The sequence below is a fragment of the Cynara cardunculus genome, assembly GCF_001531365.2.
Source record: "Cynara cardunculus var. scolymus isolate 2C chromosome LG 8, CcrdV1, whole genome shotgun sequence".
Taxonomy (NCBI): domain Eukaryota; kingdom Viridiplantae; phylum Streptophyta; class Magnoliopsida; order Asterales; family Asteraceae; genus Cynara; species Cynara cardunculus.
Genome location: NC_037535.1, coordinates 7,374,975 through 7,391,507, shown reverse-complemented (window position 1 = coordinate 7,391,507; position 16,533 = coordinate 7,374,975). Strand labels below are relative to the sequence as shown.

At 36.6% G+C, this 16,533-nt stretch overlaps 1 protein-coding gene across 2 annotated transcripts; it reads left to right on the top strand.

Moving 5' to 3' along the window:
- The first annotated feature begins 2,957 nt into the window (after positions 1–2,957).
- LOC112517132 (autophagy-related protein 11-like) lies at positions 2,958–10,791 on the top strand. Of its 2 annotated transcripts, none has more exons than XM_025124471.1 (6): positions 2,958–3,090; positions 3,656–4,772; positions 6,406–7,978; positions 9,325–9,542; positions 9,730–9,943; positions 10,137–10,791. In XM_025124471.1, the coding sequence occupies exons 2-6, from the start codon at positions 3,829–3,831 to the stop codon at positions 10,521–10,523; spliced, it is 3,336 nt and encodes a 1,111-aa protein (XP_024980239.1). In that variant the 5' UTR covers positions 2,958–3,090; positions 3,656–3,828; the 3' UTR covers positions 10,524–10,791. The 2 variants fall into 2 exon arrangements, with proteins under 2 accessions (XP_024980239.1, XP_024980240.1); XM_025124472.1 differs by lacking the exon at positions 2,958–3,090 and adding an exon at positions 3,158–3,482.
- The last annotated feature ends 5,742 nt before the right edge of the window (positions 10,792–16,533 follow it).

The window sequence follows — 16,533 nt, the reverse complement described above, 5'->3', positions numbered from 1 at the left end:
ATAAAGTCATATTATAACATCGACTGAGATAAGGAATAAAATGAAATATTAAAATCATGATGTATCTCGCTGCATTGTGCGAGTACGCTTCTAGTTTAATTAAATGAGTTGGGTGGAATTAAGATTTTCAATCTGTTTAATAAATGAGTTAAACCCGAACCCAACCTAACCCTTTGCCATTCCTAATCGTATAAGAAAGAGAGTTAAAGTGAGAAGCGTGAAGCAAAAAAAAGGTTTTGGACCCTTGATCATCTTTAATCTTATGCCTACCATGAATGATGCTTGATAACGAGTTTTTGGTGCATTTCGATATTTCTCATCTCGGTGCATCTCATCTTAATATGCTTCTGAATACTTCTCACCTTAATCCTCATTCTCACTGGAGCCCAACCCAAAAAACCTATTTAGTATCACTTACTGTTAGTTATGCAATATATTAAAATTTAATGATACAAACTATCATAGTCTATAAATAATTTATCACTTACTTTTTGGGCAGATAAAAAAATTAACAAATTAAGTGGTAAACTCTATAAGTATTTTATTCTTTTAATCCATCGTTAATCTTATGAATTTTTTTCATGAAATTGTTAATCTTGTGAATTTGTTTCATATAATATTTTTTTTGATGAAGTTGTTTCATATGTGGTTATGAAATTGTTTCATATACTACTTAATGAAATTTTAATGAAACTGTTTCATGTATTTCTCTAAAATTAAAATAATGAAGATGATAATATCCATGATTAACACCCTCAACAATAAAAATGGTTAATCAACCTCTCATAATTACAAAAAAATGAACAAAATGAAAAAWTATGATTGGTTGAATGAGGTTTTCACGATTTTTACAAATTAAGTGGTTTTTATTTGAACTCACCCCTATATATATATATATATATATATATATATATAAGTATATATTTTAATCAAATTTTCATCGAGTTTTCGAAATTTATTCATCATAAATATTTTTACATGCAAATAGTTTCATATATTTTTATTAATATATTTATCTCGTATTTCTAAATGATTATAAAATTTAAGTTTACAAAACATACATATAACTTCTTAAAACTTCACGTTTGAAGTTTATAAAAAGGTAAAAATAAACTAACCGATGAACAACGAACTATTTTAACACAAAATTATCTATACTATATTATAAAGCATTTGACAAAATTTTTAAAAAACTATTTTTGTGCATGAAGTACTGTTTATTGATGCATATTATTTAAAATTTAAGATTACAAATAATTTTGCGTAATTACAACTTATTAAAGCTCCATTTTTAAATTCGTGTAATTAACTGCTGATAAAAATAATCAAATACAGGATAAACATCCATTTTAAATATAGAAAATCTAAAATATAATTAAGATAATCATTAAGTTCTAGCATAAAGTTTAATTATTATCTTTATAAAAAAATTAACATTATTAAACCAAAATTAATCTATATCTATATCTATACTATATTATAAAACATTTGACAAAAACTCTTAAAATCCATTTTTTATGCACGAAGTACTATTTATTGATGCATATTACTTAAAATTTAAGATTACAAATAAATTGTATATAAGTACAACTTATTAAAGCTTCATACTTGAATTCGTCTAACTATTGATAGATAAACATCATCAAATATTGGATAAATTTCTCATTTTAAATATAAAAAATCTAAAATATAATTAGGATAATCATTGATAACTAACAGAATACTTAGTTATTATCTTTATAAAAAATTATATTATTAAATCTAAATTTCTTTGGTACTAAACCTGAATTAAATTACAATTAAAAAATTTTGATTAAGAAAATTACACCAAAACACAAGAACTTTTAAAAAAATTAATTTGATACTGGTATCGATATTTTTTTTTCTTCAAAATTTTATAATATTTTTAAATTTATATTTTATTCAAAAATAAAAACATTATCACTTTCTCAAAACCATATAAAACCATATTATATCGACATAAAAAAAGAATAAAATGAAACCCTGAAATCAAGATGTGTCTCGATGCATTGCACGAAAACCCTTCTAGTTATATTATAAAGAATTTGACAAAAACTCTTAAAAACAATTTTTTATGCATAAAGTACTGTTTACTAATGCATATTATTTAAAATTCAAGATTATAAGTAGAATATGCATGAATACATCTTATTAAAGCTCCATGTTTGAATTCGTGTAACTAACTACAGATAAACACAATCAAATACATGATAAACATCATTTTAAATTTAAAAAATCTAAAATATAATCAGAATAATTATTTATTTATAACAAAATATTTAATTATTATCTTAAAAATTATTTTATTAAACCAAAAATAAATTAGTTTGTTATTGAACTTCAATTAAATTACATTAAAAAATTAAATTAAAGAAATTACACAAAAACAAAAACTTTTAAATAGTTAATTTAATAATAATATCGATTACTTTTTTCAAAATTTTATAATATCTTTAAATTTATATTTCATTCAAAAATAAAAACTTTTTCTTTTTCTCAAAACCACATAAAATCGCATTATGACATCGATAGAGCCAATATATAAACCGAAACATTAAAATCAAGATATATCTCGTTGCATTGTACGAGTATCCTTCTAGTAATTTATAAAATAGGTAACCAACCGATAAATCTTCATTTTAAAAAAAATAAAAATAAAGATAGTGAAATGGAATTCTCAACTTTAGAAAACATAAAAGAAAAGGCAATGTTGGATCAAGTTTATTGCCATATTAGAAAAAGCAGCAATTAAAAATTGACATAGTTAAGGGAAATTTAACAACTATAAACACAATCATGATAGGACTAGGACTAGGACTAGGAATAGGATTAGGATAGATAGTCTTCATCATCATCCAAACCCAAAACAATAGAAAAAGGCGGAATTAAACACAGCAGAATACGGCTATAAGATCAAACAGTAACATGCATATACATATACATATACGTATACATACAGCCTGCTGAATCACAATCTTCTGTTCTTCCATAGCTGAATCTGTGGAGGAAGAACAGAACAAGTACAAAACGGAGCAAGCGATGTGCCTTGTGGTTTACTCATCTCAGCAGGTTCTTATCTGCCACCCATATACTATTTTATATTTTAATAATCTAACCAGAAAAATATTCACATTTTTATAAATCCATTGAATCTCTTAAATAGAAGACCCCTCTTTCCTGATTAACTTGTGTTTTCTTAGCCAATTTCTTAAGTAATTCCATATATTCTTGTTTTCCCCCTTTGCGTTTACGTCATTGATTATCTCTCTTTTTTGGGTTTTTGTTTTTTCCTTCCTATTTCTCCATTCAACCCATCATGGGAGTTTAGTATATATACAAGTATACTCCATTTTCCTTTGTGGGTAATCGTTTATTTGGATAAAAATCTTGCTGATTCTTCCCAATTTTGACGATTTGAGTTGTGATTCGGTTAATCTTAGGGCTCTATCTACAGAATCTTGGTGGGTTTTCTAAATCTTGTGTAAATTTTAATGGTCGGTTGCTGAGTGTTAGGGTTTTTGTTGACGATAGATTTCTTTTAGTTTCCTAAATTAGATGACTTTTATAGATTTCGGTGGTGGGTATTGATTTATTTTAGGGTTTTATTGAGGTTTCCACTAAATTTTCCTTGCAGATTTCGTCGATGCTGAAAAACTAGCTGGATTTGATCAAATCGGCCGAGGGTACGGTGGTCTTTTTCTCTCTCTATCTCTATCCATATAATGGTTTAGGTTATTTGTGGGATTGAATTGGGAAACCTTCTCTAATCTATCTCGGGTTTATTGAGCTGGTTTCGGGTTAAAGAAGATGAGTTCAAATGAAAATGTAATCCAAAGGGGAAAGCTTCTAGTTCATATAGCTGAAAACGGGCATTCTTTTGAACTTGATTGCGATGAAGACACCCTTGTTGAATCAGTCCAACAATATTTAGAATCTCTTTCGGAGATTCGATTAAATGATCAGCTTCTGCTGTATTTGGATTTGAAATTAGAACCTCAACAGCCACTCTCTGCATACAAACTCCCATCGGATGATCGAGAAGTTTTCTTGTTTAATAGAGCGAAAATGCGAACTAATTCGGCCCCACCTGGACCGGAGGAAGTTGAAGTGGCTGAAAATAATCATCCTGACCCTCCAAGACCGACTTCATCCCACGATCCTCATCCTTTGGATGAAGCCTCGGACCCTGCTTTGAAAGCATTGCCTTCATATGAAAGACAGTTTCGGTACCATTATCAATTTGGAGATGCAATTTACAGGCGTACCCTTGTGAAATACGAAACCTGTGAGAGGCTTGCAAGAGAACAAAGGGTGCAAGAAAAGGCATTGGAGATTGCTAGGGGTAATTTGGACCATTTCTACAAGATGATCCTCCAGAACTACATGGATTTCGTCAAGTGTTATTCACAGCAGCAGAGGACACATTCAAATCTTTTAGTGCATTTCGGGAGGGATTTAGAGAGACTCAGATCCATCAAACTTCTCCCTGTGTTACAAACTGCTGATCGGAAATGCTTATTGGATTTCGTGAAGGAAGATAACTTAAGAAAAATGGTGGATGACTGTAGCAGTTCTCACAGGCAGTTTGAAAATAAAGTTGGAGAGTTTAAGCAGGAATTTGGAGAACTAAAGAGAAGCACTGAGCATTTGTTTTCTAGTAAAGCTTCAATCCTCAATAGAGATTTGGAGAGAACGGTTAAGGAGCATCAGCACCATATTAACGAGCAGAAAAGTATAATGCAAGCTTTGAGGTTCGTAATCCTCATCAAAACCTGCAGCCTGTTTTAGAATTAATTTCTTTTCCGTTATCCTACATTAATCAAATGTTAAGGCCAATTTTTTTGTTGCAACTATATTTATATATATGATCATATGGGCTTGCATTATTACTGTCTGTCACTGTTAGTAAAATAAAGTTGTAGCTTTTTTCTTGGACAGTTAAAGTTTTTCTTATTAAGGAAGAGCTTTGGTGTGCAGACTTTAGGATATGTAAAATGATCCATGTTTAGTGGGTTTGAGAGCACACCTGGAAAAAGAAAGAGAGGTGCATACCACAAGCAGTTGTGATATACCGTAACTCTAAAAGGAAATACTAAGGACCTATCTTTCTACCCTTCCGCTTCCGGGTAGAGGAGATTTCGAGTGGGCTATGCTGGTTTTGTTTAGCTTTATATTTTGTGAATATCTTGATAGAGAATCTCATTGGCTAACGTTTGCAATCACTTCCTTCGTATTAAGCCACTTAGCTCTTGTTTTGAAGTTGTCTTGACACAAGTGGTTATGATGTAACATTTGATTGGTTATATTTCCTAACCATAAAACATTAACGAGAAGTAAGAGCATTTCCCAAGCATCAAATTTTGCAGGCCATTATGTATTGGCAAATTTCAAATACACAACCAAGGTCTTAGTATTGGTGGATGCTAGAAGCAATAACATTTCCAATTGTATGTGGGTGGTTGCGTACTTATGTTGGGAATTTTTTATGAGGAATCTATCACACGATGAATAGTTTTTAAGGAAGTCCCCTGGCTTCAGCCTAGCAGATAAGGAGGTGGCTATCCTTGTAGAATGAGTAAGAGGTCTAGGGTTCAGGCACCATCCACCTGACCTTGGGACATGTGATTTACATCCAGCGTCATACCTTTTTTTTATAGAATGGTGTTTAAGGAAGCGGCCACTCTACCTAGAAGAACCTGTAGTGGGATCTAAGTGCTATCTTTTACGCATTAAGAGGCATTTTACTTGAGCACCATTCATTGTTGCATGAGAAGTCTGTATGTGTGTGTCTACTCTTGTCCTTTTCATTGGAATGGATGGCATACAATTTCCTATCCCATCTGTCATCTCAACTATTTGTTACTCGTGTCTTTTACATTTCATATATTATATAAATGTTTATCTCAGCAAATTGCTAATTTCCATTTTGGGGTCACATGAAAGTTGTTCTACTTTCTGGAGTAGAGGTCAGATCTGCATATATCCCACTCACCCGATGGTCGAGTTGGATATATTAAGCTGGTTTGGTTTAACATGAAAGTTAGCAATTTTTACCATTGTGGAAGATTTTGAAGTTAGAATAACCTATTTGCCCACTACTTTTTACTGACCTGTTGCTTTTGGTTCAAAAGTTTGCCTTATTTTTGTCATTATTGGAGGGCAGTCAACGGATTCGATTAGATTGTGAGCCGTCAATTGTTGCAATTTTCATAACCAAATAAAGTTGGGTTTTTTTTTTCACAAATGATGATTCCTGGATTATATGGTACTAGTTTCTTCCAAGTATTTTGTTTTCTTGGTTCACTTGAATTAAATAAACAACAATTTTAACATGAACTTCAGATGGATGTTGTTGTAATTGACTTTAAGCATTCATCAATGCAGCAAGGATGTTGGCTTGGTGAAGAAACTCGTGGACGATTGCTTGACCAGTCAACTCTCTAGTTCGCTGCGACCTCACGATGCTGTTTCAGCATTAGGTCCCATGTACGAGGGCCATGACAAAAGCTATCTTCCCAAGATGCAGGCTTGTGAGCGGGCTATTTCCAACCTCCTGGTGTTCTGCAAAAATAAGAAATCCGAAATGAACACATTCGTCCATAGATACATGCAAAAGATTGCATATATTCAGTACACCATCAAAGAGGTAAGGTATAAGTTTTCGGTTTTCACTGAGGCACTAAAGCGCCAAAACGACCAATTTGAGCATTTGAAGGTTGTTCGTGGTATCGGTCCTGCCTACAGAGCATGTCTTGCGGAGATAGTGAGAAGAAAGGCGTCAATGAAACTTTATATGGGAATGGCTGGACAGTTGGCCGAAAGACTTGCATCTAAGAGGGAAACGGAAGTAAGGAGACGAGAAGAGTTTCTGAAAGTACACAGTTTGTATATACCTAGAGACATTCTAGCATCGATGGGCTTGTATGATACTCCTAACACTTGTGACGTGAATGTAGCTCCATTTGATACTAATTTACTCGATATTGACATATCAGATTTGGACCGTTTTGCCCCTGAGCATTTAGTAGGACTTTCTTTCAAGAAGGGTTCATCTTCAATGTCTCAAGAGAGCTCCCATTCACATGAAGTTGATGAAAGTTCTGAATGTGGTACTGAAAAGTATAATGATTTTGTTGAGGCTTCTGAACTAGTGGAAATAGCCGGAACTAGCAAGATGGAAGTTGAGAATGCTAAACTAAAAGCTGAACTTGCATCCACAATAGCTCTTCTTTGTTCTTTCTCACCAGAAGTTGAATTTGAATCTTTGGACGATAGTAAAGTGGGAAATATGCTAAAAAACGCTGCTGAAAAGACTGCGGAGGCCTTGCGTTTGAAAGATGAACACGAGAAACATCTGCTATCTATGCTAAAAGTCAAGCATTTGCAATGTGAATCGTATGAGAAACGAATAAAAGAGCTTGAACAGAGGCTATCGGATCAGTATTCCTTAGAACACAAACTTAATAAAGATGAGTCAACTGGGAAAATTGGCGATAGCAAATCGGAAATCTCAGGGGATGGAGAAACCCATATGCGTTGTGCATCTTCTGAGCCTATGGACGAGGCTTCTTATGCTTCTAGTTCGTTACTTTTGAAATCAGGAGGTATTGATTCCTCTGGAACGATGAACCCTCATTTGGACTCGTCGATGCTGGAACCGAACCGCGATGAATCTCATTTTAATGAAAAAGATGACAAGGAGACGATGGTGGCGGATGTTGGCATGGCATTGGCAACAAGTTCAACTGCTGATTACATGCCGCAGCCTTTGAAAACTTTACCTTCTGATGAACAGGTGAAAGCTAGTGATGATCTTGTGGTTGAGTTGCAGAACTTGCTTACAGAGAAGTCGAATCAACTAAATGAAATAGAAACAAAGCTCCAAGCTGCAGTGGAGGAGGTTACAAGGCTGGGTAGTGAGTTGGAAATCAGTCGGAATCTTCTAGATGAATCTCAGGTAATGTCAATAAAACATAAATTTCTTTCCGTGTTTTGCATTTCTGTAATCTTAACTTCATACTTGGGCATATGGCTAGTTCCGTAGGAAGCATTGGTGCTTTTATCTCCTTGAATTATTGACCATGACTAGATGGAGAAACAAAATTGAGATTTGAGAAAAACGGAGATATGAAAGTTATGGTTGTAAAAAAATTAAGGTGTAAACTTGAGTATTATGGTGCAAAGAGAGCAAGAAAAAGGCTAGGCGATGCAGTCTTTTTTCCCGTGATTGGACTAATATGAGCACACCAATCAAAAGTAGAAACTTCTTACTTGTTTTGTTTTAGACTTGTATATATGTATATATATATATGCACAAATATAAATAAGTGAACCATGAATCCACAGTTAGAACCTCGGAACCTTGGTATTTACATGTCCCTCACCGGTATCTTTGCACTTCTATCTTGCAACATATGTCGGGTCCTTCCCATATTTGTTTCATAGAAGCTTATATCCCATCTTTTTGTCCCAAAAAAATGTCCACTTTCAAAAGCATGTACTTTTCAATTCTATCCTTAATTATGAGATGGAGAAATTCATTACACCCTCTATTTATTAAGCGTAAAATTGTCGTTTAGTTAATTAGAAAGTGTAAGAATCATATATTTCTAAAACCGCATGTGTTTTTCACAGTGGACATTTATTTTGGTACGAAGGGAGCAATGACTAAAACAAATTAGAACAAAATGCTGTGAGGATGTTAAGGTAGAGGAATGTTATATTTTGCTATTTGGGATGAGTTATACAGAAAGGATGAGAGATTGATAGGATAAGAATTTATAATAAGGTGGTTGAAATGGCAACAAGTTTTGGAAGTGGCAAGTTCTGTAGCACAGGAAAAGGCACTTTGATTTACCCTCAAGAGTGTCGACTCCGACCTCCAGATGGGATATACTGGGCTCGTTTGGCTTGGTTTAGTGTTGGGCTACTAAAAAACATGTACACAAGATTATTGTAGTAGTAATGCAAAATTGAGGCTGGGGGTGTAGGTAATATGAATGGGCTTGTCAAAAATATTAGTGGGCCCCAATCGAGCAAAGCCAACTTGTCCCATTTCACCCTTTTCGGGAGTTTGTAGCTAGCATAGCTTGTCAACTATATTGGTGGGCCCCAGTTGAGCCAAGAGGTATGTTGTTTGTCGGAACTTAACCAAACTAAACAAACCCATTATATCCCACCTGGAAGTAGGGCCTATGGGGTAAGATGTATGCAGACTTTTCCTCTTTGTCAAGAGGTAGAGAGGTTGTTTCTAATATGTTGTTTATTGGTTTACCGTATATTAATCTCATCTTTTTCTTACAGATGAATTGTGCTCACTTAGAGAATTGTCTGCACGAAGCAAGAGAAGAGGCACAAACCCATCTTTGTGCGGCTGATCGTAGGGCTTCTGAATATAGTGCATTGCGTGCCTCTGCTGTTAAAGTACGCAGCCTTTTCGAACGGCTAAAAACCTGTGTTTTAGCAGGTGGTGTAACTGGTTTAGCTGAGTCTTTGCGTGCTTTAGCTCAATCTCTCGCCAAGTAAGTAATAAGTTCTCAATCTCCGTGTATTCTAGTGTCTTAAAGTTACGCTTACGTGATTGTGACTTAATCTTCTAATCCGCATATTCTTGTATGAACACCTGTGGAATGATTGCTTGCCATCTTTATATGAATTCTTATGCACATCTTTAGTAAATTTTGAGTTGTATGTTGTTTTACTTTTTAGTTCTGCAAATGAGAACGGGGATGATGGTACTTCTGAGTTCCGTGAATGCGTTCGGGTGCTTGCAGAGAAAGTCGGTGTTTTGACGAGGTACCGATCCGAGCTGAACGATAGGTACACAAAGGCAGAGGCGTTACACGAGCAACTTACAAAGGAGTTGGATGAAAAGAAAGAATTGGTCAACACTTTGTACATGAAGCTTCAATCCGAAAAACAGGTTTTAACTTTTAGCAAAATTACATATTGCTAGCTATTAATGATTTTGATTATCAAAAAATGGCGTTTTACTCATTCCGGTGGTCTTCACGGACTATCCCGATATTTTCCAAATTTGTTATCTTTAGGGTCACTGGGGATTTTCCTGGCTGTTATTAAACAAATGTTGTTTTTGATTGTTTATCTTCGAGCAGGTGAACAAGGAGAAGATATCGTTTGGTCGTTTGGAGCTTCACGAGATTGCTGCATTTGTACTTAACGTAGCCGGACACTATGAAGCCATCAACCGAAACTGCACTCATTACTATCTTTCTTCAGAGTCGGTGGCCTTATTTGCCGACCATCTTCCACACCGCCCCACGTACATCGTGGGCCAGATTGTGCATATCGAGAGACAAACGGTGAAATCGTCTGCGGTTCGTAACAACCGTGTAGATGTGGGGTCGAGCCAGTTTGCCTTGAATTCAGGAGGGACTGGTGTGAACCCGTATGGTTTAGCTGTTGGCTGCGAGTATTTCGTGGTGACAGTAGCCATATTACCCGATACGACCATTCATTCGCCGACTGCTGCTGCTTCCTGATCTCATGAATACTGACTGGTTTGTTAAGATATGATGGAAGAATGAAAAAGGCAAGTGTAAATATTTGACATTTTTAATTGGAAAAATGGGAAGGAAAAGTTTGTTGATTGAATTTGATTTGAGTTTCATTTCATGTACAGTTTGATGATCCATCATAACCTGTTTCAGTTGTATATATTATTAACTCTTCCCTCTCTCATCTCATCTCATCATGTAAACAACTCTGTATATTATGTTTCATCCATGAAATTTGGGAACCAGCAGCCAGCCAGCAATCCATCATAATTTATCTGTTTCATTATATGTATAAATTTATTCGATCCGACGTTATTTCGTGTTCTAAATTACCAACTGAAACACAACGAATTTATATACAACGAATTTATGTGTTCTAAACATTTTCATCTTTAATTTCTATGTACTTAATAAGTTGAGTATTTACGGTTTCTTAAACAATTTCTAAGGGCTTTTGGTTCGTGGAATTCGAAGAAATTTGATGCAATTGGAATGATAAATTCCTTTGACAAAATTCCAATTCTTTTGTTTGGTTTATTTTTTGAAATGGATGGAATCCTTCAAATTCAATTGAATTCCATAAATTAATGAATTCATCATTTCTTGACATAAATTGAAGGAATTGAATTCCATTACCATCCACCACGACCATGCTACTTTTATTCGTCATTGCCCCACCTCTAACCCCTTACCACCACCAGACCACTATTGTCGCCGCCATCCACCCACCCTACCCCACCACTAACCACCATGACACTACTGTTCATCACACCCACCCACCCCCTGTTCACTCACTGCATATCCCTACTACGACCATACTACTATTATTACTGTCACGCCCCTAACCTAACCCCCACCATCACACCATTATTGTCGTCGTCATAATTGCCACTCACCACCACTCCCCCCCACCCCAACCCACCACTAACCACCATGCCACTACTGTCGTCGTCATACCCACCCACTCCCAGCCACCCGACCACCATCCCACCACTGTCGTTGTCACAGCTACCATCCTGTATCACCGCCCCAAACCCGCCCCTACTCCCACACCACTATTGTCGTCTTCACAACCGCCACTCACCCGCACCCCACCCTACCGCAACCCACCACTAAATACCATGCCACTATTATTGTCGTCATACCCACCCACCACTATCATCGTCACAGCTACCACCCCGCCACTTACCCCTACCCACCCTATCGTCCTGTCCCGCTCCCACCCCTACCCTATCTTACCCTACTCCAACTCACCACTAACCACCATCCTACCACTGTAGTCGTCATAGCTACCACCCTGCCACCCATTGCCCCATTCTTCCCCACCTTGCATGCCCCCAATAGCCCCCACCTATGGAGCAGGGGTGGGGCGAGAGTGGTGGGGCAGGGTTTGGGTAGGGTGGGGCGGATCAGGGTGATAGTTGTGACGACGATAATAATGACATGGTGGTTGGTAGGATGTTGGCAGGGCGATGGGTGGGATCGTCCAAACAAAGAAAATTGTTCCAATTCTTTTGAGATATTTTATTCCAATTCCTACCTACCAAACGCAAGGTCAAGTTCCATCAAATTTCATTCCAATTTCTTCAAAGTCAAATTGCTTTGATGGATCCAATTCCATCAAATTCTATTATGTGAACCGAACACCCCTAAAGAGTTTTGGAGATGAGGATTTTTTTAGTAGTTTGTTAAAAACTATTATTTTCGTCCCTATGTTTGTAAAGTTACATTTATAGTCTATGTGGTTTACAATTTGTTGTCTTTTTCGTCCATATAATTTATAATTTATTGTTATTTTCATTTCTCAAAATTAATTGTAATTGCCTCATGTAAAAGTATAATCGAATTACAAACCATAGGAACAATACCCGTAATTTTCAAAAGTTGCAATTTTAATGAGACGACGGAGAAGAAAATCATAACTTAGTTGCAATTTTAATTAAACCCCATGGATAAAAATCATAATTAATTCTTGTATTTATATTAAAATATATATATATATATATATATATATTATTTGAATGGGTAAATAATATTTTATGCTCCAGCATATTTATTAACAACATTAAAAAATAGTTTCTATATAGTATAAAAAAGTGTTAATATATCAACAAAAACGTTAGTGGCTAAGCACCGTGTAAAAAGAAGAGTTAAGATGAGAAAAGTAAGAAAAGACATCGACCCTTGATCACCTTTAATCTCAAACCCACTAATTAATCACGTTTGATATTGGGATTGATCCGGTGAATCTCGGTGCATTTGATCCTAATGTGCATCCTAGGGTGGAGATTCGTTCTTACGCTTCTCACCTCAACTTTCTTTCTCATTAGAACTCAACCCTTTGTTATGGGACCAGTCCAATTGGTTACAAGCGGTCCATGTGGTCTAGATCGAGACCAGTCCGAATCCGACCAAGATTTTTCTCATCTAGACAGACAGGCCAGTTAACCAATTTGGCCGTCTCTAATTTAGCATGCAAACTTTACATATCACACTACCCACCAATGTTAACTAGTATTATACCCTTCTGTTGGTTGGATACACGATATGACTTTAAACAGATTCTAAACGTCTCCGAAACAAACCTCAAACAAAACGACAATTTATCAACCTGAACAAATCGATAGTATAAGAAATGTGAGCATATAAATTTATGTGACAAAGGTTTTATTCTAACTCGATTGACACAAATGTAAATACTATTAATATTATAGAAGCATATTGTAAACATCATACATCAAATAAGAATTTGTGAAATTAACTATTAAAGGTTCTATCGACTATTAAGCATGGTATAGAAGTTTCCTACCTACATAGATCTTTAAAGCTAACCCTTTCACACTTTCTAATAAACATAAAAAAATGTGTATATTCCTACTACGACGATGCTATTATTGTTATTGTCACGCTCCTAACCTAACCTCCACCACCACAACGTTATTGTTGTCGTCACAATTGCCGCTCATTCCCACCCCACCACTAACCACCATGACACTGTTGTCGTTGTCATACCCACTCACTCCCAGCCATCCGACCACCATCCCACCCCTGTCGTTGTCGCAACTACCACCCCGTCACCCATCTCCACCGCCCCGCCCCTCCCCCCACCCCCTGTAACACCCTCGAATTTCTCCCCTCCCTCAGTCTCCTTTCCTTTTTTATATATTTGTATGTATATGTATTTAAGTGTATTAAATTATGGGGATNCAGACAAAGCTGATATATCATCCATTCGTGTAATATCATCAAGATCATCAATCTCAGGTGATAGGCCGTGAATAAGTGGAGGAGAGGAGGGACCTCGGAAAGGGGAGGTATCCGAGTCATCACCAAGGTCATGTAGAGATGCCAAGGTGGAGTCATGTGGGATCCCCGTATGTACAGCAGTGTCCTTTTCAGAGGGCACTGAGGAGCTAGGGGGTGTAAAGCTGTAACACCCTCGAATTTCTCCCCTCCCTCAGTCTCCTTTCCTTTTTTTTATATATTTGTATGTATATGTATTTAAGTGTATTAAATTATGGGGATTTAGTATTTTTTTATTTTGTTTGATCATTCAAAAGAGTGGAGATCTTCTTGATGATTTACCTAGTGGTAACTTTAGAACTAGGGGCAAAAGTAGGACTAATGGGGGGGGGGGTGTTACCCCTTGTATTTAGACTCTTACCTGTGGACTTTCCCTCTTGTGAAGGACCTACGCTTTGCTACTTTCTAGCTGGCTGTCTTTACAGTAGAGGGGGGGGGGGAAGCCCTTTTGCTTGAGAGGTGAAATTTGAAGAATTTTGGAGAGAAAAGAGTTCAAGAGAAGAAGCTTGGGTAGTGGGCAAAGGGAGAAGGATCATTCCCTTATGTATGAAACTTAACCCCTTCTTAGATCCCGCCTGCAACTTCCGACGCCAACACCCACCTCCGGCCTCGACCTGCACGCTGTTGTGCCTGCACAGCTCTTCGCGCAGCTGCTGTTTTTTCTTTCGACCTGCACGCTGCTGTGCCTGCACAGCTCTTCATGCAGCTGCTGTTTCTTCGTCCGACCTGCACGCGGGCTGTTCCCGGAGACACGGCACAGGGGCTGTTTTCGTGCTCCTGTACGCTGCTGTGCCTTCACCGAGCTCGTTTGCTGCTGTTTCTCCGTTCGATTCTGCTCGTAGGCTGTTTCTTCGCTTGCTGCTCGCTGCTGGTTGATCCCGAAAGCCCTGCAGGGGCTGTTTCTTCACTTGCTGCTTGGCGCTGTTGATCCCGAAGGCCCAGCAGGGGCTGGTTCCTCATCTTGTGCGCGCAAGCTATTCCCGAGCCCTACACACGGCTGTTGTCGTGCCTCTTTCTGCGCTGCTGTGACCAAGCTGTTTGGTCCTGCCTTAACCCATCTCCTAGTTTGAGTTTTGGACAGCCTCTAACTCTTCGCTGTGAGTCCACTTTTACCGTTAAAATCATTATACTTATATTAATATTGTGTTTTATGCTCAAGTCTTATAGCCTAGATAAAAATAACTATTTTAGATGAATCATATTTTAGTCGAAAGAGATGAACTCGGATGAGCCCATTATTGAGGAAAATTGGATTGGGTAGATAGTTTTGATCACTCTAGGTAGAATAACTATTTCTCTAAGCATTGTTAGACGTTGAATTATAAAAACCTTTCACTAAGTGGCTCGAGGATTCCTTTTTGCATGGGAAATGATCATTCCGTTGATTTTCTTCATTAATGGCTATTTTAGTGAAATTCTTGAGTGTTGACCTTGTAATCAATAATATAAAYATGGTTAGATGGTATTTTGATTGTTGGAATAAAGATTGAATCCAAAATATGGATTTTAGCCCATTTAGTTGGTGAATTTGACAGCACCAAATCTACCCGAGATGCTGTTTTGAATGTGCGAAAACTTTCTAACCGTAGCTCGGATTGCTACGATTCTGGACATTTTAGAAAGCTCATATGTAGATCTAAATCTGCCATTTAGACACGTTTTAGAAATAAGAGTTCTAGGTTGGTTATATTTGCGTCTCAAAACTGATAAAAAATTAATTTTGAGCTGTCAATTATAGTTCCTAAAATGAGTTTAAATTAAGTTTGGTTAAGTTTTTGTCGTCGGATCTTTATGAAACTTTGGGTACATATTACAAGTGTTAAATAAGCTCACTTGGTCCTTCTAGAGTGACCGTTGGTCGATGTTTAGACATATATGGACGTAGAGCCTAAGTTGGCTCGATTTTTGAGTATCGAAAAGCACTGTGAGTTCATCCAACCTCCCTCTCTTTTAGAAGCTCTATACAATTTGAAATTGAGGGTTATGCTTTTCTTACACTTTATTTATAGGTGATTACTTGCTTGGTGAAATACTTGTGTCAAAGTAAGTTTGGGATAAAGCCCTATAAACCCTCATGTTCCACGTTTGGAATTGATATTTGGTAAAATGAGAATGTTGCTTTCGTTTAAAGACTCATGCGAATATTTGAGTAATGTACAAGTGGTCGTATACATATGTTAACGTATCTAAATATGCCGCTAGAATTGGAAAGGTTTTGTAGACATAGAAATGGTTTTATTATGTTTGTGTGAAGGATGGTATAAGTTGGTGATAGGCATTGTGATTATTATGTAATCACCAAATCATCCTCTCACTTGCACTCGGTAATAGGCATTGTGATTATTATGTAATTATCAGTGCATGTATATCGTTTTATTTTATTCGTGGGTATGATGGTGTAAATTGGTGATAGACATTGTGATTATTATGTAATCACCAAATCATCCTCTCACTTTCACTCGGTAATAGGCATTGTGATTATTATGTAATTACCGAGGTAAAGAGCTTATGATCACGACTGACTACATGACTGGCTAGGTTGATGTCGATGGTGTTGAACCTGTAAGTGATGCTCTGTAACGTGATTTATGACTTACTTCGTGTCCGTCATAACCAACGGTAAATCGGGTCTCCCCCATCATCTTCGGATGTTTTATTATTCCACTTCGTGTTATTCAGGTCTTGCTGGCCC